At 42.9% G+C, this 22215-nt stretch overlaps 1 protein-coding gene across 1 annotated transcript; it reads right to left on the bottom strand.

The window, feature by feature from the left end:
• Nucleotides 1-6758: 6758 nt before the first annotated feature.
• Nucleotides 6759-18253, bottom strand: LOC126456551 (myb-like protein X). The gene is made up of 2 exons (XM_050092298.1): nt 18118-18253; nt 6759-8242 (listed from the first exon to the last, which is right to left on the bottom strand). The coding sequence occupies exons 1-2, from the start codon at nt 18251-18253 to the stop codon at nt 6759-6761; spliced, it is 1620 nt and encodes a 539-aa protein (XP_049948255.1).
• Between the last annotated feature and the right edge of the window lie 3962 nt (nt 18254-22215).

The raw sequence follows: 22215 nt of genomic DNA, 5'->3' as shown, positions 1-22215 counted from the left end.
GTGCTACCTCATTCGGTATATCTCTAGTGTAAAAATTTAGAGGGCCAGTGCTACGCTGTTTATTAATTTCTTACTCCCAGTCACTGCACACACTACATACACACAATTTCGCAATGTAACACTAAACACACGCGATACACTTAGCATAGAAAGATAAGATGTATCATGCACTGCGTAAGTTTTTTCTAGAAAAGAAAAAAAGAAGAAAAACATAATGTAGAAGTGTTTTGTGAAATGATAGATGTTTTATCCCCCCCATGAACCATGGACCTTGCCGTTGGTGGGGAGGCTTGCGTGCCTCAGCGATACAGATAGCCGTACCGTAGGTGCAACCACAACGGAGGGGTATCTGTTGAGAGGCCAGACAAACGTGTGGTTCCTGAAGAGGGGCAGCAGCCTTTTCAGTAGCTGCAAGGGCAACAGTCTGGATGATTGACTGATCTGGCCTTGTAACAATAACCAAAACGGCCTTGCTGTGCTGGTACTGCGAACGGCTGAAAGCAAGGGGAAACTACAGCCGTAATTTTTCCCGAGGGCATGCAGCTTTACTGTATGATTACATGATGATGGCGTCCTCTTGGGTAAAATATTCCGGAGGTAAAATAGTCCCCCATTCGGATCTCCGGGCGGGGACTACTCAAGAGGATGTCGTTATCAGGAGAAAGAAAACTGGCGTTCTACGGATCGGAGCGTGGAATGTCAGATCCCTTAATCGGGCAGGTAGGTTAGAAAATTTAAAAAGGGAAATGGATAGGTTGAAGTTAGATATAGTGGGAATTAGTGAAGTTCGGTGGCAGGAGGAACAAGACTTCTGGTCAGGTGACTACAGGGTTATAAACACAAAATCAGATAGGGGTAATGCAGGAGTAGGTTTAATAATGAATAGGAAAATAGGAATGCGGGTAAGCTACTACAAACAGCATAGTGAACGCATTATTGTGGCCAAGATAGATACGAAGCCCACGCCTACTACAGTAGTACAAGTTTATATGCCAACTAGCTCTGCAGATGACGAAGAAATTGAAGAAATGTATGATGAAATAAAAGAAATTATTCAGATAGTGAAGGGAGACGAAAATTTAATAGTCATGGGTGACTGGAATTCGAGTGTAGGAAAAGGGAGAGAAGGAAACGTAGTAGGTGAATATGGATTGGGGGACAGAAATGAAAGAGGAAGCCGCCTGGTCGAATTTTGCACAGAGCACAACATAATCATAACTAACACTTGGTTTAAGAATCATGAAAGAAGGTTGTATACATGGAAGAACCCTGGAGATACTAAAAGGTATCAGATAGATTATATAATGGTAAGACAGAGATTTAGGAACCAGGTTTTAAATTGTAAGACATTTCCAGGGGCAGATGTGGACTCTGACCACAATCTATTGGTTATGACCTGTAGATTAAAACTGAAGAAACTGCAAAAAGGTGGGAATTTAAGGAGATGGGACCTGGATAAACTAAAAGAACCAGAGGTTGTACAGAGATTCAGGGAGAGCATAAGAGAGCAATTGACAGGAATGGGGGAAATAAATACAGTAGAAGAAGAATGGGTAGCTTTGAGGGATGAAGTAGTGAAGGCAGCAGAGGATCAAGTAGGTAAAAAGACTAGGGCTAGTAGAAATCCTTGGGTAACAGAAGAAATATTGAATTTAATTGATGAAAGGAGAAAATATAAAAATGCAGTAAATGAAACAGGCAAAAAGGAATACAAACGTCTCAAAAATGAGATCGACAGGAAGTGCAAAATGGCTAAGCAGGGATGGCTAGAGGACAAATGTAAGGATGTAGAGGCCTATCTCACTAGGGGTAAGATAGATACCGCCTACAGGAAAATTAAAGAGACCTTTGGAGATAAGAGAACGACTTGTATGAATATCAAGAGCTCAGATGGAAACCCAGTTCTAAGCAAAGAAGGGAAAGCAGAAAGGTGGAAGGAGTATATAGAGGGTCTATACAAGGGCGATGTACTTGAGGACAATATTATGGAAATGGAAGAGGATGTAGATGAAGATGAAATGGGAGATATGATACTGCGTGAAGAGTTTGACGGAGCACTGAAAGACCTGAGTCGAAACAAGGCCCCCGGAGTAGACAATATTCCATTGGAACTACTGACGGCCGTGGGAGAGCCAGTCCTGACAAAACTCTACCATCTGGTGAGCAAGATGTATGAAACAGGCGAAATACCCTCAGACTTCAAGAAGAATATAATAATTCCAATCCCAAAGAAAGCAGGTGTTGACAGATGTGAAAATTACCGAACTATCAGCTTAATAAGTCACAGCTGCAAAATACTAACACGAATTCTTTACAGACGAATGGAAAAACTAGTAGAAGCCAACCTCGGGGAAGATCAGTTTGGATTCCGTAGAAACACTGGAACACGTGAGGCAATACTGACCTTACGACTTATCTTAGAAGAAAGATTAAGGAAAGGCAAACCTACGTTTCTAGCATTTGTAGACTTAGAGAAAGCTTTTGACAATGTTGACTGGAATACTCTCTTTCAAATTCTAAAGGTGGCAGGGGTAAAATACAGGGAGCGAAAGGCTATTTACAATTTGTACAGAAACCAGATGGCAGTTATAAGAGTCGAGGGACATGAAAGGGAAGCAGTGGTTGGGAAGGGAGTAAGACAGGGTTGTAGCCTCTCCCCGATGTTGTTCAATCTGTATATTGAGCAAGCAGTAAAGGAAACAAAAGAAAAATTCGGAGTAGGTATTAAAATTCATGGAGAAGAAATAAAAACTTTGAGGTTCGCCGATGACATTGTAATTCTGTCAGAGACAGCAAAGGACTTGGAAGAGCAGTTGAATGGAATGGACAGTGTCTTCAAAGGAGGATATAAGATGAACATCAACAAAAGCAAAACAAGGATAATGGAATGTAGTCTAATCAAGTCGGGTGATGCTGAGGGAATTAGATTAGGAAATGAGGCACTTAAAGTAGTAAAGGAGTTTTGCTATTTGGGGAGCAAAATAACTGATGATGGTCGAAGTAGAGAGGATATAAAATGTAGGCTGGCAATGGCAAGGAAAGCGTTTCTGAAGAAGAGAAATTTGTTAACATCGAGTATAGATTTAAGTGTCAGGAAGTCATTTCTGAAAGTATTCGTATGGAGTGTAGCCATGTATGGAAGTGAAACATGGACGATAAATAGTTTGGACAAGAAGAGAATAGAAGCTTTCGAAATGTGGTGCTACAGAAGACTGCTGAAGATTAGATGGGTAGATCACATAACTAATGAGGAAGTATTGAATAGGATTGGGGAGAAGAGAAGTTTGTGGCACAACTTGACCAGAAGAAGGGATCGGTTGGTAGGACATGTTCTGAGGCATCAAGGGATCACCAATTTAGTATTGGAGGGCAGTGTGGAGGGTAAAAATCGTAGAGGGAGACCAAGAGATGAATACACTAAGCAGATTCAGAAGGATGTAGGTTGCAGTAGGTACTGGGAGATGAAAAAGCTTGCACAGGATAGAGTAGCATGGAGAGCTGCATCAAACCAGTCTCAGGACTGAAGACCACAACAACAACAACAGATGTTTTATAATTGTTTTTGTTGTTTGTATTCAAGTTGTACTAAACCCTTACTCTGTGTTATGGAAGTAATAATCCACTGTACAGAATGTTGTTTGACAGGTACTTCTGAAGCGCCTTTTTAAGTAAATTAGTTTTAGTGCCCTCTCTAATCACCATGGATACTTATTTTGAAGTTTTATACCTTGATAGAAAACTCTGTTTCGAGCTAGATGTTTATTCTTTCGTGTCAAATATATGTTCATTTTAGATCTTGTTCCACGGCAATGTACGGGACTGCTTGTGCAGTAATTATAAATGTTACTGAAACTGATTGGTGTACTTAAAATCCCCAGTACTTTGAAGAGGTTGTAATTATTGTTGGTACGTGACACATTCAGTTCACTAACAATAGCTACCTTCTTTTCGCCTGCGGAAGATTGTGATATGTTGCACAAGTAAATATTCCAGAATTCGAATCAAGAACAGCTATAAACATAAGCAACTAATTAAGTAGTGTGTAGAGAAGCAGCTAAAAACATTAAAACATGTCTTCCGCTCGAGATCGTATACCATTTAGTTTCCTTCAGAGTATGCTGACAAAGTAGTCCCGTACTTAGCGATCATATACCACACCTCACTACATGAAAGGTTCGTACCAAAAGATCGGAAACTTGCACAAGTTACACCAATCCCCTTGAAAGGAGTAATTCGCTGAATTACAGACTCATCTCACTAAGGTCCATCTGCAGTAGAAATTTGGGACACATTCGCGCGTTCGAACATCGTGTATTACCTCGAGGGTAACGGTCTATTGACACACAGTCGTCACGGATTCAAAAAGTATCGTTCTTGTGAAACACAACTAGTTCTTTATTTTCACGAAGTGATTAATTCTATCGTCAGGACATCTCGAATTGATTTCATGTTTTTAATTTCCAGAAGGCTTTTGTCGCCGTTCCCCACAAGTTACTTATAACATAATTATATGTCTACGGAATATCGTTGCAATTGTACGACTGAGCTCGTGATTTCCTATCAGAAAGGTCACAGTTCTTAGTCACAGAGTAAAACAAAAGTGCTACCTGGTGTTCCCCAGGGAAGGTTCACAAGCCCTCTGCTGTTCCTAATCAAAATAACTGATTTAGGAGACAAACTGAGCATCCCCCTTAGATTGTTCGCAGACGATGCTGTCATTTACCATCTAGCAAAGTCATCAGAAGATCAAAAGCGATTGAAAAATGACTTATACACACTATCTGTACGGTACGAAAAGTGCCAGTTGACTCTGAATAAATAAATGTATGAGGTCAGCCTAGTGAGCACTAAAAGAAATCCCTCAAATTTTGGTTACACGATAAATCGCACAAATCTAAAGACTGTCATGAAGATGTGTACCTCAGCGCCAATCAACGATGCAGAGGTCGACTCTAAATCTTTTAAATTAAATAAATCACGCATTTGAACAACTGGGCGTCATAATGTTCATAATGCAATCGTGATACAGTTGAATTTTCGCTTCAGGACAGGTACTAATTTACGTAACTTTTGTAAAACGCACCCACAGGAAGTAAGAATTGTTCAAAAGTCACAATGCTGTCTTTCCTTCACACCTTATATGTAGTACAGCTGGAGCCAGTAATGTCAAATTCAGCACACTCACTCACGCAGCCCTGTCGCTGTGCACGGAGAAATGAATCACTGCCTGTAATAGTGCAATGTCGTTTTCACACGAACACCCAAAAATGCTCCGCCCAGTTTAGTGCTCAACAGTTTATTGATTTTAAATTGGTGTTTTAAAATTCATTGTTGACGGCAACCGCAGCTGAACTAATCCATGTTTCAGAAATAAACCGCTCTCAACTTTTCTTTTTATTTTCAGGAACGCTACCGGTTTCGTGATACCAAATCAGAACTTCAGGTGTACGCATGTACATCCAAGGGAAGGAAGGGGACTACGTATACCTGAAGATGTGATTAGATATCACGAAACCGGTCGTGCTCCTGTAAATAAAAAGGAAAGTTCACACACAACTGAAAGCGGTTTATTTCTGAAACATACTAAAATAATTTTTCAGGGCTCAAAATTAATATGTCGTAAACTTTATAACTGAAATTACACATTAGTGCAGAGCAACAGGGATTGTGAATCGGGACTTAATATGAAAATAGTAAACACAATTTGTGCCGGGCAGTCATTATAAATATATTATTTCTAAATTCGAAATAAAATGGAAATCTTCCGAAACAACTGTCGTAATAATCAATAAATGTTTTAAGCAGTGATGCTGGAACCTTACTTACAACGCCCTTTCAAGATATAATTTACGTCAGTTTCCTCTATTATGCAGTTGGGGACGGTGCCCTAGAGATACTAGCAGTAAAATAGACGTGTTTACCATACGTGATGAATGAGTTGCAGTGGTCATCTTTCCTCTTTCGCGAACAAACGCTCATTTACGTTATTTGCACCATTTCCGTTCGTGCTCGTCATCTCCTTAATGAAAAAGTTTTTTTGTTTTTGGAAATGAAATTAAATGTTAATACGACATTACTGGCCGGCAGACCGTGTATGGGGTTGTTGCGTCGCCTGGTGCAAGTCTTTCTGGTCGAGGCCTCTTCGCGCCGTTCAACATGACATAGCTTCCGGCACGTTGTAGCACGTCTTTTCAGTTGCAGAGATGTGTGAGGACCGTGCTAAGCACCATGCCGCATACAACTCGCTTTGACGAATCAGTGACGCACTTTTGCAATGATAATGCCTACCTTACAACTGTATTTAAGCCAGTTCATTTGACAAAGTTTCTACATGTACAGTGTGAACTAGAACTCCATAGACAAACTTTTAGAGGTACTAGTATGGACCAAAGCAAGGAAACGAGTCTAGTAAATGTGGACTCTGAAATGCATACGTCACGTATGCATCTAAGCTACTTTGAAACACATCTCTTCAACAGAACAGATGCTTATAGCTGTTAAGGTATGTATTTCCGAGACCATGTTTACCGGACCCTTTTCTTTTCTGTGTTTTTTTAGTCTTTTTTTCTTTTTAGTCTTTTTTCCCATTTCCGTCTTTTTTCCCCATTTCCGTCTTTTTTCCCCATTTCCGTCTTTTTTCCCCATTTCCGTCTTTTTTCCCCATTTCCGTCTTTTTTCCCCATTTCCGTCTTTTTTCCCCATTTCCGTCTTTTTTCCCCATTTCCGTCTTTTTTCCCTTTTCAGTCTTTTTTCCCTTTTCAGTCTTTTTTCCCTTTTCGGTCTTTTTTCCCTTTTCGGTCTTTTTTTCCTTTTCGGTCCTTTTTTCCTTTTCGGTCCTTTTTTCCTTTTCGGTCCTTTTTTCCTTTTCGGTCCTTTTTTCCTTTTCGGTCCTTTTTTCCTTTTCGGTCCTTTTTTCCTTTTCGGTCCTTTTTTCCTTTTCGGTCCTTTTTTCCTTTTCGGTCCTTTTTTTCCTTTTCCGTCTTTTTTTCCTTTTCCGTCTTTTTTTCCTTTTCCGTCTTTTTTTCCTTTTCCGTCTTTCTTTCCTTTTCCGTCTTTCTTTCCTTTTCCGTCTTTCTTTCCTTTTCCGTCTTTCTTTCCTTTTCCGTCTTTCTTTCCTTTTCCGTCTCTTTTTCCTTTTCCGTCTCTTTTTCCTTTTCCGTCTCTTTTTCCTTTTCCGTCTCTTTTTCCTTTTCAGTCTCTTTTTCCTTTTCCGTCTCTTTTTCCTTTTCAGTCTCTTTTTCCTTTTCAGTCTCTTTTTCCTTTTCAGTCTCTTTTTCCTTTTCAGTCTCTTTTTCCTTTTCAGTCTCTTTTTCCTTTTCAGTCTCTTTTTCCTTTTCAGTCTCTTTTTCCTTTTCAGTCTCTTTTTCCTTTTCAGTCTCTTTTTCCTTTTCAGTCTCTTTTTCCTTTTCAGTCTCTTTTTCCTTTTCAGTCTCTTTTTCCTTTTCAGTCTCTTTTTCCTTTTCAGTCTCTTTTTCCTTTTCAGTCTCTTTTTCCTTTTCAGTCTCTTTTTCCTTTTCAGTCTCTTTTTCCTTTTCAGTCTCTTTTTCCTTTTCAGTCTCTTTTTCCTTTTCAGTCTCTTTTTCCTTTTCAGTCTCTTTTTCCTTTTCAGTCTCTTTTTCCTTTTCAGTCTCTTTTTCCTTTTCAGTCTCTTTTTCCTTTTCAGTCTCTTTTTCCTTTTCAGTCTCTTTTTCCTTTTCAGTCTCTTTTTCCTTTTCAGTCTCTTTTTCCTTTTCAGTCTCTTTTTCCTTTTCAGTCTCTTTTTCCTTTTCAGTCTCTTTTTCCTTTTCAGTCTCTTTTTCCTTTTCAGTCTCTTTTTCCTTTTCAGTCTCTTTTTCCTTTTCAGTCTCTTTTTCCTTTTCAGTCTCTTTTTCCTTTTCAGTCTCTTTTTCCTTTTCAGTCTCTTTTTCCTTTTCAGTCTCTTTTTCCTTTTCAGTCTCTCTTTCCTTTTCAGTCTCTTTTTCCTTTTCAGTCTCTTTTTCCTTTTCAGTCTCTTTTTCCTTTTCAGTCTCTTTTTCCTTTTCAGTCTCTTTTTCCTTTTCAGTCTCTTTTTCCTTTTCAGTCTCTTTTTCCTTTTCAGTCTCTTTTTCCTTTTCAGTCTTTTTTTCCTTTTCAGTCTTTTTTTCCTTTTCAGTCTTTTTTTCCTTTTCAGTCTTTTTTTCCTTTTCAGTCTTTTTTTCCTTTTCAGTCTTTTTTTCCTTTTCAGTCTTTTTTTCCTTTTCAGTCTTTTTTTCCTTTTTAGTTTCTTTTTAGTCCACTGCCGAAAGTTTGTCGGTGCAGTTCTTGTTGACTTTGATTCGACCACACTTTTTTGCGTCATCAGCCTTCTGCTGGGATGCAGCCCACTATTAATTCCTCTCCTGTGCCAACCTTTTCATCTCAGAGTAGCAGTTAAAAACCTACATCCTCCGTTATTTGCTGGATGTATTACAATCTCTGTCTTACCCTCTACAGCTCCCTCTAGTACGATATAGTGGCAGTCATTCCTTGACGTCTTAACAGATGTCCTGTCCCTTCTTCTTGTCAGTGTTTTCCATATATTCATTCCCTGGCCGATTCTGCGCAGAACCCCCTCATTCCTTACCTTACTTTTCCACCTAATTTTTATCGTTCTTGTACAACACACAATATAGTAATTGAACCAATTTTTTCAGTTTATTGGCTTTCAGTCCCTGCCTCTTCAGCCATATCTATAGTAACGTCAGTTACGACACTAAAGTAAGTGTTATATCCTAGCCAGTAATGCCACCCGAGCCCGCTGCCAAAAGGTTGGCAGCATCAAAGTCCGGGCGCCGTCCTCATAAGCAGCGCCAGCGAGACAGGAAATCGCCGCAAGTCTGCGCGCGCCACCGCTGGCTTCTGGGTTCTTAAGCGCTGGAGTCGCGAGCGCTAGGACAGTTCTGTATTCACCGCTCAGTTGTATACTCGCCACCGAATTGTGTACTTGCTAGTCAGTTGTGTGTTCATCGCAGCAGAGTTGTTGTTTGTCGTCAGCCGACGCTGACCTAGCCGCTCCGACTCGAACTAGACAGATCTCTGTAGACCCGGAGTTCACTACTGTGTGTCTGTATCTTCGTTAATAAAGATAAGTACCGACTTTTATTTAATCAGAGTGTTTGGGTTTTCATCTTTCTGTTCACTGCTCCAGCGGACCGGTCGGCCCGCTATTAAAAGTGTGGCGGTGACTTTGTAAGCCGTTTCTACAGCGAATTGCTTGTCGCTACGAACACCGCCACAAAAGTAAGGACAACACAACATGTAGTCCCTGAGCGGAGAAAATCTCCGATCCGGCGTCGGCAATCGAACCTGGGCCCCTTCGCTTACCAATCCGCCGCACTGACCGCGCAGCTACCAAGGCGCACAACAGAAAATTGGAATGATTCGGCATTGAACAGTAGTGACATTTCTTTACTACTTTAAATTAGATGACGGCCGGTGTGCCGAGCGGCGCTTCAGTCTGTAAAAGCGCGACCGCTACGGTCGCAGGTTCGAATCCTGCCTCGGGCATGGATGTGTGTGATGTCCTTAGGTTGTTTAAGTAATTCTAAGTTCTAGGGGAATGATGACCTCAGATGTTAGGTCCTATAGTGCTCAGAGCCATTTGAACCATTTCTTAAATTATATTTTACGTAGACGAAGAATTTAAAAGACAGCCCATGTATGGCTTTACTGTGAGACGGGCACGTAGCGTTAATCTGGCAGGAACTTTCCTCTGGCGCTGACGCTACAGCCTGAACTACCGACATTGGCCTCCTACCTCACTAACTATGAGACTGCTGATGTTTAGCCGCATGGTTTGCTACTCGTATTGCGCACGATACAGTCCACTTTCCTCTTGCAGTGCCATTCGCCCATAGGATAGCGGACTCATCTATTTATTTAACTGTGGATATATATTTTCTTATTTATTTGTGTTATTCTGCTGCCAACCTCTCCTCTTTATGAAAGACGCCGTTTCTGCGTAGTACCTAGAGTAGACTTGAATTAGTAAATAAAAAGATGCATACGAAACCTTGAGTTGTAGTTTAAGTAATTACTGATTGTAGCTGCTCCAGGCCGGGAGCTTCATCAGTATTTCAATAAATTTCCACTGTTATCGTCGAGATTTCATTTCTCGTTGTTACTTTGTAGTGAACCCTTCGTTCAATACCACTGACTGGATGTGACGCATAGTCGGTTCTGCAGATAGTTCCACTGCTTATTGCGCCAGTATTTGCATAGTTAATTTGCTTTACTTAATGCTCGCTATTTTTAGTGAATGCCTTGTGGCATAGCAGGAGATATGCGTAGAATGTACTGGAAGTGAGTAGTTGTATTGAGCAAAGCAAAGCTGATGGCTGCAGCCGATTCTATAACTGCTGTCCACCGCAGGGTCATTCCAACTCAGGGTTCACGGCCATTACTGCAGCCAGTCTGGAATTTCCACACAGTTAGCTGCCTCGCACTCTGACTGAGAAGCCATTTCGCAGACATATAGCCTTTCCTCGCCGTTACGCGTTGTCCCGGACAGGCGCCTTAATCGCGCAGATTCCCCTGATTAATGTGTACAACCTAGTGTACAAGGGGACAGTCGACTAATGTCCGGCAGAAGCGCGTTTCGTATCCTGATCTACACTGTTCGCGCCTTCCATGAATTACTTCAAATGTGTGCTGTGATAGCTTCTTCATAACGAGCGCTATTGACTTCGTTACTATGAATCCCCAGTGCCCATTTAGTGCTCGTTTATGATGATCTTAATTGGAGCAACTACTCCACCACGAAATGGTGTGTTCGCCTATTAGTTACTTTTACAGGGTGTTCGAGGACGATTTGTCAATATTCAGGAATATGACACAGACGATTATTGAAGCAAAAAAGTCAAGTAGACCTGAGCTCTAAATTGGATACGTTAGCAGCTGTGAGCGTTTTCATCTTCGATAGCATGAAACAAATCTTTTCTGATGCAAGCTCTTTTCTTTCTGTATTTTGGGAGCGGGTAATACGGACCAAAACCACAAAAAATTGTCTGGTAAACATTGGCTCTAAAATGTATATCTTAAGAGCCATGACCACTTCTCCAACAGAAGAGATACGTTTCACATTAGCAGAGATGAACACGTTCTCGTAACTCTTAAGGTATGCATTTTAGAGCCCACGTTTTCAGCACTTTCGCTTCAAATGATCATTTCTGTCATGTCCCTGAATATAAACCATTCCCCCTGAGACACCTTCAATATTTCATGGATCATGTATACGATTAATAGTAATAACGTGGAGCGGGCCTTTTGTATAGAATATGTATGACATAAACAGAAATTATTCCACGAAATAGAAGGAACTATCAAGGAGGAACTCCTTCAGCTTATTTTCAAGTTCAACTTTGCTGTCTGTCAGACATTTTGTTTGACTGGATAGATAATCAAAAACTTTGTTGGCAGCGTTGTGTGTACTTCTTTTTTTGCTAAAGAGAGCTTTAATGTGGAGTAATGATCGTCACATTTTACTACGATATTGTAATTACTATGGCGATACAGAGAAAATGAAGGCGATCACAGAAAGAACCAAATACATGTCGCAGCCGAACGCAACAAATGCAGTCACTGTCCAGTGCAACTGTGCTCCGAACACTCGATCGTTCTGTCTGTCATCTGTGTTAAAACATACAACTTTAACTGTTCCCATTTGCACACGAAATGCAGGACAATCGAGGGTCCTACTTGTTCTCCTCCACATCAAGGCAGAACACTGATACACTGCAAGTGCCCACCCACTCGATAGTAGGGGGACAAGACCGTTTATGGTGCATTTTGTCAGTGTGTGTTGCCTACATCAGGGGTAGGTATGCACTCAGGGGAAGACCTATTGTTCTGTTAAGTGCTTTTCCATGTCAACCCATTGTTCTCCTTTGATTGACAGGTACTTAACCTATTGTTCTGTTAAGTGATTTTCCATGTCACTGCACTTAACCTATTGTCCCCCACACCCTCCTAACTTGCTACTTAATGAAGTAGTCAGTCAAATAGATAAGAGTGACAGGGGCTATTCCAATAACTCAGACCTGAAAGTGTACCTGTAGCAGTGAGGGGGGGGAGAGGAGGTGGGGGGGGGGGGGAACAATAGCTTAAGTGCAGTGACTTCGAAAGCCACTTAACAGGTCAATACATTCAGTACCTGTCAAAAGAGAACAATATTATTGCCTCTGAGTGCATACCTGCCCCTGATGTAGGCAACCCTCACCAACAAATTGCACCACAAACGGCCTTGTCCCCCTACTCCCGATGTCTCCTAAAGATATCCCTGTACAGGAGCAGCACTCAGATCACGACCATGGTGTTCCGGGAGTGAGGCTGCAGAATTTACCATCAGATGACTTTGGCTTTCAACGCAGCGAAATAATCAAATTTCGATTAGGGATGTCAGAAGTCCTGCTTTAACTACCACACGAATCGCGTAACTGTCAAAGCCAAAGCCACAAATTGAAAACAAAAGACTTCACAAACATACACCTACAGAGTCCAGCTATCCCAATTCCTGTATAGAACACTTACAATTCTGGCACATTGAATACATTCTAGAAATTACTCGTTGTCTACTCTGATCTTCTCTGCATTGCACGCAGAAATGCAAATAAATTAAGATCATTCTATACGGCATGCAGCACGTACTTTAATCGGACGGCCCATCCACACTGTACTGTGTCAGTACTCATACCGAACACAAGTAATCCGCACGGAACACTTCACTCGTTTCGCATTTTTGGCGGGAGCCGATGACACAACGAAGTGATTCGGCTGAATAACAGTAGTCTATTGTTACTGAAAGTTGTTATAAAAATGATGATGAAATAAGTGAATAACAATATAGTAGTGAGAGGGTAATTAGCATGATAAACAATTAAATCGGAGCTATTTTTTGAAAAATATTAGTAAATGGGAATCAGAGATTATACGTGTTCTGTCCTGCAGTGGCAGACAGTAAGATTAGCCGCCTACTAAATTGGCATACTTTACTGTAGCTTTGGAACTGACTGTACGATCCGTTATCTGCCTCTTATAAAATGCATGAGAAAATAAATATACAGTGAAGCAGTGGTCAAAATGCCTATTTCCTTGAATAGGTATCAGAAAGACGATGACGCGTGAGCACTAAAGACTATTTTTCCAGCACGTTTTTGAGCACTGTTGAAAACTTTTACGGAATGCTAGCCTTTTCCCGGCAGCTTTGCCCGCATGAGACATCGTCACATACAACGATAAGCCAAAACATTCTGACCACTGCCCACCGTGACATTGGATGCTGCCTGGTGGCGTTCCGGGCACGTTAAGCAGTAAGAAAAGTATGTAAGCGGAGCAGGCGTGGAGGGGGCAACATTCTAGCGAAAATATGAGTTGCAAATTGGGAAATCCATTGAGATAAGTGACTTCGGCAAAGGACAGATTATTATTACGCAGAACCTGTGAACGAATATCTCGAAAAGGCGAAGCTGGTTGAATGTTCACGTGCTACTGTCGTGAGCGTCTACGGGCAGAGGTAGAAGGATAGTGAAACTATCACTAGGCGCTAAATGGTTGGACGTCAAAGATTCTTTACAGAACGTGGGGTTCGGAGCCTTGTCTGCTTTGTGAAGAATAGATGGTGGTGGTCCGTGGCGTCTCTGCCGGAAGAGCACAATGCTGGCGCATGCACAAGTGTTTGGGTGCACACCTTTCCGTACATTGTTGACAATGGAACTCCGCAGCAGACCACCCCTACGTGATCACATGTTGACCCAACGACATCGTCACTACCGACTGCAGTGGGCACGACGCCATCGGGATTAGACCGTCGATCAATGGAAACTTGTCGGCTCTTCTGGTGAATCACACTTTTGCTACAGTAGATCGATGCTTGTCTCCACAAACCCCGACATTTACATGAACGACTTCTCGAAACGTGCAGTTCGTCACGGACGCAGGCTGGTGGGAGACATTCTCCTACACTCACATGGGACCTATTGCAGTAATTCAAGACTCGCTAACAAGCTGCGAGCCACTTGCATCGCTTCAGGCTTGATATCTTCACCGACGACGATGTCATCTTGCGGCAGTATAGTTGTCCGTGTCTCAGAGGCAGAACTGTGCTGCAGACGCAATATAGTGAACTCGCGTTTATGTCTCGGCGACCAATTTCGCCAGATGTAAATCCTGTCTGGATCGCTGTCGGCGCCATCACCGCGCACGCAAATTAGCGGCCCGTTATTTACGTGAATTGCGTGAGTTGTGTCACATAGCTCCATAGAACTACTAAGAAACTGTCGGTGGCCAGTGACACATTTAGTTCCCATAATACTGTTTAATTTATAGTTCGTTATGAAATGGCTTTCTGCTTCCAAGGCCGTCCTCATACAATTTAGGAATAAACAAATAGCCCTTACATCAGCAGAGAGAGTCTATAGCTGCAAAAAGGTTGTTTTTACAAAACGTAGCTATGTCCTTTTGGTTGTCTTTCTGAACAGCTGTAAAAGGTCTCATATCCACGGAAAAACAATCTCTGTATAGCTATACACTCTCGGAGGAGGAGGAGGAGGAGATTAGTGTTTAACGTCCCGTCGACAACGAGGTCATTAGAGACGGAGCGCAAGCTCGGGTGAGGGAAAGATGGGAAAGGAAATCGGCCGTGCCCTTTCAAAGGAACCATCCCGGCATTTGCCTGAAGCGATTTAGGGAAATCACGGAAAACCTAAATCAGGGTGGCCGGAGACGGGGTTGAACCGTCGTCCTCCCGAATGCGAGTCCAGTGGCGCCTCCTCGCTCGGTCTATACACTCTCGCTAACATTGTTTGGACTACGCGGTTAATATTAAGTTGACTGATAATGTCCGAGGAAGCCGAAAGCCATTTCATAAGGAACTATAAAATATTATTAAGGAAAATGAATACCGCAGATTTAATTTTTTGATGAGAACTTCCTTTCTTAAAGATTAGTCACAAAAGTATTCCTGACTACATTATTGAATAAAAAAAATCAAAAACTGTTAAATTACAGATCTGTCTCTCCCTAGGATTTGCAATGATTGGAAGAGCAAATGTGGCTGAACTTCATGTAGGAGTTCAAAACTTTGAAGTTTCCACTCCACTTATCACATCGTCATGATGATAAGCAGAAATTGGAAGTGCCACCCAAAAAGACAATATCCCTCATTCGCATCGACGATACTTCCGTTAATGAGATAATAGCTCACTAGGTGTAACTGACCCGGAAAGACAAGATTCAGTTTTCGATTTCCGATTCGGCATACCATTTACATTTATGGAAGGAAATTGTAGGAGCGACCATTTCACTAAGATATGAAAGATTCATTTTGCAACCCCGTGTTGTTTTCCGGCTTGTCTTAAATATTACACAGAGCATAATGAAGTTGTCTACGCTACGGTATCCCTACCCTTCCTTTACTTCCTGGACCATCACGGCAAGAGAAAGTCATGTTGCGCCGCCAGCAACACTACTTTCCTTACACCGCAACGGCCCACGTTAACGATGTTCCATCTTTTCATCGCGAGAAAATGTGCTGTCTGCTCCCCCGCCGACTAGTGCAATTCCCATACAGTGTTTCTGACAATCCAGGTAGCAGCTGATCACTCTCTCCATCAATGCAAGCGTGTCCAAACTCTGTGGCAATATTGTCAATCCCCGATACGTCGAAACATCACTACGCCAATGCCGCTTTTTATATTTTTAACGTGTGTGCTCGGTTTCGCCCAATTATTTGCGGCCACGACTTTCATACAGCTTTGTACAGTCCATTAAAGTTTTCAAAGAAAGATTGTCAATATTTCTTGCTGATAATTTTTTATTTAACTGCTTTCGAAATCAGTTAAATTGGATTTATGTAGTAGTGATACAGAAGTAATCGTAATAGAGATGACAACTTTCACTTTAAAGTACCGTCCACTGTGGACTGTGCGGCTGGTCCCGGCGGAGGTTCGAGTCCTCCCTCGGGCATGGGTGTGTGTGTTTGTCCTTAGGATAATTTAGGTTAAGTAGTGTGTAAGCTTAGGTACTGATGACCTTAGCAGTTAAGTCCCATATAATTTGAACATTTGAACCGTCCACTGTTTACATGTGGTGGGATTTATTTTCCTTAACAGCATTCTATTAGCATCTGTATCTACATCTACATGCAATCAATGCCGGCCGCTGTGGCCGAGCGGTTCTAGGCGCTACAGTCCGGAACCGCGCTGCTGCTACGGTCGCAGGTTCGAACCCTGCCTCGGGCATGGATGTGTGTGATGTCCTTAGGTGAGTTAGGTTTAAGTAGTTCTAAGGCCTAGGGGACTGATGATCTCAGCTGTTAAGTCCCATAGTGCTCAGAGCCATTTGAACCATCTCAGATCACAAATTAAACTGATATGCTAGTCTCCCGACTCTTCAGTTACTGCAGTTTCTCAAGTAATTTTTACCGTAAAGTGCTTCATTTTCTTTAGTCTAATTAATTCTAAACTAATATCATCATTTGAGGGTGTGTCACTCCAAGTGTATACCAGTCTTTTACTCTGGGTTGTGCCACATTGTGACGATGGTGATTTCTCCCTATATAGCTAGATGGGAGTCGTCAAAATATTTTCACATTAAGAGGAGAACGTTTGTGACTGAAATTTTGCACCAACGAAAAAGGCCTTTGGTTTATTGATTGCCATGCCAACTCGTTTATCAAATGCATCACACTCGTTTCATTATTTTGCAATAATTCAGGTAAAAAAAAAAGATGCTCTTCCTTCAATGTTATCAGGTAACGATTCCATACCGCTCAGCAGAACTCCAGAAGAGGATGGACAAGCGCAATGTAGGCAGTCTCTTCAGTAATTTGTTGCATCTCCTAAGCGTTTTGCAAATAAAAAACAGTCTTCGGTTCGCCTTCCTCAAATTTTCCATCCATAATCGTAATCCCTGGGGTTTTGGTGATACAACACCTTTAAATTCGTATGGTTTGTCGTGTAACAAAAGTTAAAGGAAAATTTTAGTATACAGCTCATTTGGAGGACTTCCCTCTTTTTAATATTTAGGGCCAGTTACCATTTACGGGCCACGCAGATAGCTTGCCGGAGTATTCTCCCCTGTCTTGATAGATCACGCGGTTTGTTCCGTTGCGTCCCTCGGTACAAATATTTCGGGCAAAAATATATCCATTCACCACACGAAGCGAATCTGGTTCTGTGAGCTCAAAGTTTATTCCTCACGTGCTATGCTAGAATACGTTGCACTATTGAGGTCATCTTATATTTAAATTTCTTAATGCCTTTCCTTCTTCTTATTCTTCTTCTTCTTCTCCCCATAGCATAGTCTCTCTCTTTCTTCAGCAATCTTCGACTAGTCTATCCCGTTCACTGTGGTTCTCCACCATCTAAGAGCTTTTCTGTCTTCTTCCACATTGTTTATCCACCAATTTCTTGGTCTGCCTCTCTCTTTCCTACCATTTATCCTCTGTACATTCTTTGTCATTGTTCAGCAGCCCTACTAAGAACATGTCACAGAGAGGCTTTATTCCATTTTTTATTAATCTTACAATATCATATCTTTAAGGTGTTCAAATCAGCATTTTGTTCTACATCTGAAATGGTTCAAATGGCCCTGAGCACCATGGGACACAACCTCTGAGGTCATCAGTCCCCTAGGCCTTAGAACTACTTAAACCTAACTAACCTAAGGACATCACACACATCCATGCCCGAGGCAGGATTCGAACCTGCGACCGTAGGTACCATCATCATCTTGAGCTTCCCCATAGACACTGTATTCAAACATTCTGAGCCGTTTCCGCCTGGCTACGATTGATCTGATCCTGATCTTGAATCCTGGCAGTTTGATCTATCAGTTTAAAGTTGTAAAGGCCAATAACTTCCTAAAAGTATAGAAACACATATTACAGTTTAAGATGTGCAGTAATATTTCACTTCCCATGGAGTACTACTAGTATTAGATCCCGGATGATGAAAGTTCTGCAGTTGTTCGGAATTAAAACACGCTGCTGATAACTAACTCCGGTTGTGTTACTTCCCGTATGTGATCTTCATTGGTAGACAAGACTTCAAGGTTGTGTGGCTTCATTCTTCGTACGCCTTACGTGCTAAATTATGCAGTGTTGTCATTGTTCTTGCAGCCCACTTGGTGACGAATTTCCGGAGCACTGCATTAATGTGTGCGGGCCACGAGGACACCGTAGCCGGATGTTTGTCATCTGTATGGTGCGTGGTGGTGTGCTGCTGCGGAAAGGCCTGAGAGATGACGCGGCGACTGCCATTACGCGCGAGTTACTGACGGTGCTGTTCTTATTCACTGTCCAAGTCTAGTGCAGGATCATCGTCCTCGTGGAAGAGCGAAAAGATAGGTCTAAGCAAGACAACCTGATATTGTAGCCACTGTTTTCAGGCTTCAATTACCTCTTTTATTTACAAAAATCTTAATTTTACTACGTTGTTTTTTTTTTCATCAGTCTTCTGACTGGTTTGTTCGCCCCGCCTCGAGTCCGTCTCTCGTGCCAACCACTTCATCTCAGAGTAGCACTTGCAAGCTATGTCCTCATTTATTTGCTGGATTTATTCCAATCTCTGTCTTCCTCTACAGTTTTTACCCTCTACAACCCCCTCTACTATTATGGAAGTTATCCCGTAATGTCTTAACAGATGACCTATCATCTTGTCGCTTCTTCTAGTCAGTGATTTCCATATATTTCTTTCCTCGGCGATTCTCAGAACCTCCTCATTCCTTACCTCCTCAGTCCACCTATTTGTTAACATTCGTCTGTAGCATCACATCTCAAATGCTTTGATTCCCTTCTGTTACTCTTTTGCCACAGTCCATGTATCACTACTACACAATGTTGTGCTCCAAACGTACATTCTCAGGATTTCTTCCTCAAATTAAGGTTCAGAATGGTTCAAATGGCTCTGAGCACTGTGGGACTCAACTGCTGTGGTCATAAGTCCCCTAGAACTTAGAACTACTTAAACCTAACTAACCTAAGGACATCACACACATCCATGCCCGAGGCAGGATTCGAACCTGCGACCGTAGCGGTCGTGCGGTTCCAGACTGTAGCGCCTTTAACCGCTCCGCCACTTCGGCCGGCCCTCAAATTAAGGCCTATGTTTGGTACTAGTAGACTTCGCTTGGCCAGGAATGGCCTTTCTCCAGGGTTATCTGCTTTGAAGTCCTCCTTGCTCCGAACGTCATGGGTTATTTTGCTGCTTAGATGGTGGAATTCCGTAGCTTCGTCTGCTTAGTGATCACTAGACCTTATGTTCAGATTCTCGCTGTTCTCATTTCTGATACTTCTCATTTCTTTCGTCTTTCTTCGATTTACTCTCAATCCGTATTCTCTACTCACAAGACTGTTCATTTCATTCAGAAAGTCATGTAATTCTTCTTCGCTTTCACTGAGGATTGGAATATCGTCAGCGAATCGTATCATTGATATCCTTTCACCTTGAATTTTAACTCCACTCTTGAACCATTCTTTTATTTCCGTCTTTGCGTCTTCGATGTATAGACTTAACAGAAGGGGCAAAAAACTAAATCCTTGTCTTATACCCTTTTTAATCCGTGCACTTTGTCCTTGACCTTCCACTCTTATTATTCCCTCTTGGTTCTTGTACACGTTGTTTATTACTTGTCTTTCCCTATATCTTACCCAAATTTTTCTCAGAATTTCGAACATCTTACACCATTTTAGATTGTCGAATGCTTTTTCCAGGTCAACAAATCCTATGAACGTCTACTGATTTTCCTTTAGTCTTGCTTCCATTATCAACTGCAACACCATAACTGTGTCTTTGGTGCCTTTACCTTTCCTGAAACCAAACTGATCGTGAGCTAACACATCCTCAGATTTCTTTTCCATTCCTTTGTATATTATTTTTTCACCAACTTGGATACATGAGCTGTTCAGCTTATTGTGCGACAATTTTCGCACTTATCGGCCCTTGCAGTCTTCAGGATTGTGTAGCAGTACTCAATGAGCAAAACGAGCCTAGAAGCGAAGTTCGTGATTGAAGTTGGATCGTATCATTCTCCAATCTTCAACAGTTACTTTATACGTCTGCTTACACTTTCTAGCCAAAAGTATCAGAAAAATGGGTCAAATGGCTCTGAGCACTATGGGACTCAACTGCTGAGGTCATTAGTCCCCTAGAACTTAGAACTAGTTAAACCTAACTAACCTAAGGACATCACAAACATCCATGCCCGAGGCAGGATTCGAACCTGCGACCGTAGCGGTCTTGCGGTTCCAGACTGCAGCGCCTTTAACCGCACGGCCACTTCGGCCGGCCCAAAAGTATCCGGACACCCCTAAGTAAAGCGAAATTGATTACTACACTCATGGAAATTGAAATAAGAACACCGTGAATTCATTATCCCAGGAAGGGGAAACTTTATTGACACATTCCTGGGTTCAGATACATCACATGATCACACTGACAGAACCACAGGCACATAGACACAGGCAAAAGAGCATGCACAATGCCGGCACTAGTACAGTGTATATCCACCTTTCGCAGCAATGCAGGCTGCTATTCTCCCATGGAGACGATCGTAGAGATGCTGGATGTAGTCCTGTGGAACGGCTTGCCATGCCATTTCCACCTGGCGCCTCAGTTGGACCAGCGTTCATGCTGGACGTGCAGACCGCTTGAGACGACGCTTCATCCAGTCCCAAACATGCTCAATGGGGGACAGATCCGGAGATCTTGCTGGCCAGGGTAGTTGACTTACACTTCTAGAGCACGTTGGGTGGCACGGGATACATGCGGACGTGCATTGTCCTGTTGGAACAGCAAGTTCCCTTGCCGGTCTAGGAATGGTAGAACGATGGGTTCGATGACGGTTTGGATGTACCGTGCACTATTCAGTGTCCCCTCGACGATCACCAGTGGTGTACGGCCAGTGTAGGAGATCGCTCCCCACACCATGATGCCGGGTGTTGGCCCTGTGTGCCTCGGTCGTATGCAGTCCTGATTGTGGCGCTCACATGCACGGCGCCAAACACGCATACGACCATCATTGGCACCAAGGCAGAAGCGACTCTCATGGCTGAAGACGACACGTCTCCATTCGTCCCTCCATTCACGCCTGTCGCGACACCACTGGAGGCGGGCTGCACGATGTTGGGGCGTGAGCGGAAGACGGCCTAACGGTGTGCGGGACCGTAGCCCAGCTTCATGGAGACGGTTGCGAATGGTCCTCGCCGATACCCCAGGAGCAACAGTGTCCCTAATTTGCTGGGAAGTGGCGGTGCGGTCCCCTACAGCACTGCGTAGGATCCTACGGTCTTGGCGTGCATCCGTGCGTCGCTGCGGTCCGGTCCCAGGTCGACGGGCACGTGCACCTTCCGCCGACCACTGGCGACAACATCGATGTACTGTGGAGACCTCACGCCCCACGTGTTGAGCAATTCGGCGTTACGTCCACCCGGCCTCCCGCATGCCCACTATACGCCCTCGCTCAAAGTCCGTCAACTGCACATACGGTTCACGTCCACGCTGTCGCGGCATGCTACCAGTGTTAAAGACTGCGATGGAGCTCCGTATGCCACGGCAAACTGGCTGACACTGACGGCGGCGGTGCACAAATGCTGCGCAGCTAGCGCCATTCGACGGCCAACACCGCGGTTCCTGGTGTGTCCGCTGTGCCGTGCGTGTGATCATTGCTTGTACAGCCCTCTCGCAGTGTCCGGAGCAAGTATGGTGGGTCTGACACACCGGTGTCAATGTGTTCTTTTTTCCATTTCCAGGAGTGTATATGTCGCAAGAGGCCGTCCTACCAATATAAAAAGACGCGAAGAAAAATTTTTTGACACTAGAGAGTGACAGCAGAATGGGTCACTGAGGAGAGCTGTGAGACTTCGGTCGTGGACTAGTCACTCGAAGTCACATGACTAACAAATCCATCAGTGACACTTCTCCTGCATAAAACCGTCCAGGTGGACTGATTGTGATGCGATTGTCGAGTGGAAACGAGAAGAACAACCATAGTTAAACCAAGATCACGCAGAGACTTCAGGTACTGCCGGACAGAGAGAGTCGAGAAATACTAACTGCGGTTGTAAAAATTGCGTAAAACAGCGGAAACAATCATTCATGTCCCAAAGTGATACCAATGGTCCAGCTTCCACAATGTGCATATGAGTTAAAAAGAATACCGTACACAAGTTGAGCAACTCCTCATACGCCACAAGTTCCTGTAGTCAGTGCTGAACGACACTTG

Source organism: Schistocerca serialis, chromosome 2 (assembly GCF_023864345.2).
Source record: "Schistocerca serialis cubense isolate TAMUIC-IGC-003099 chromosome 2, iqSchSeri2.2, whole genome shotgun sequence".
In the NCBI taxonomy this organism is placed as follows: Eukaryota; Metazoa; Arthropoda; class Insecta; order Orthoptera; family Acrididae; genus Schistocerca; species Schistocerca serialis.
Note: the sequence above shows the minus strand (reverse complement) of the source record. Positions and strands in the feature narration are given on the sequence as shown.

Excerpts from the sequence above, each read along its gene's own strand:
- LOC126456551 (XM_050092298.1), bottom strand. The coding sequence starts at position 18,253 with ATGGCAGTCGCCGCGTCATCTCTCAGGCCTTTCCGCAGCAGCACACCA. Across the intron at positions 8,243-18,117 it reads CTCCGGAAATTCGTCACCAA|AAACTAAAAAGGAAAAAAAG; the intron begins GTGGGCTGCAAG and ends TGGACTAAAAAG.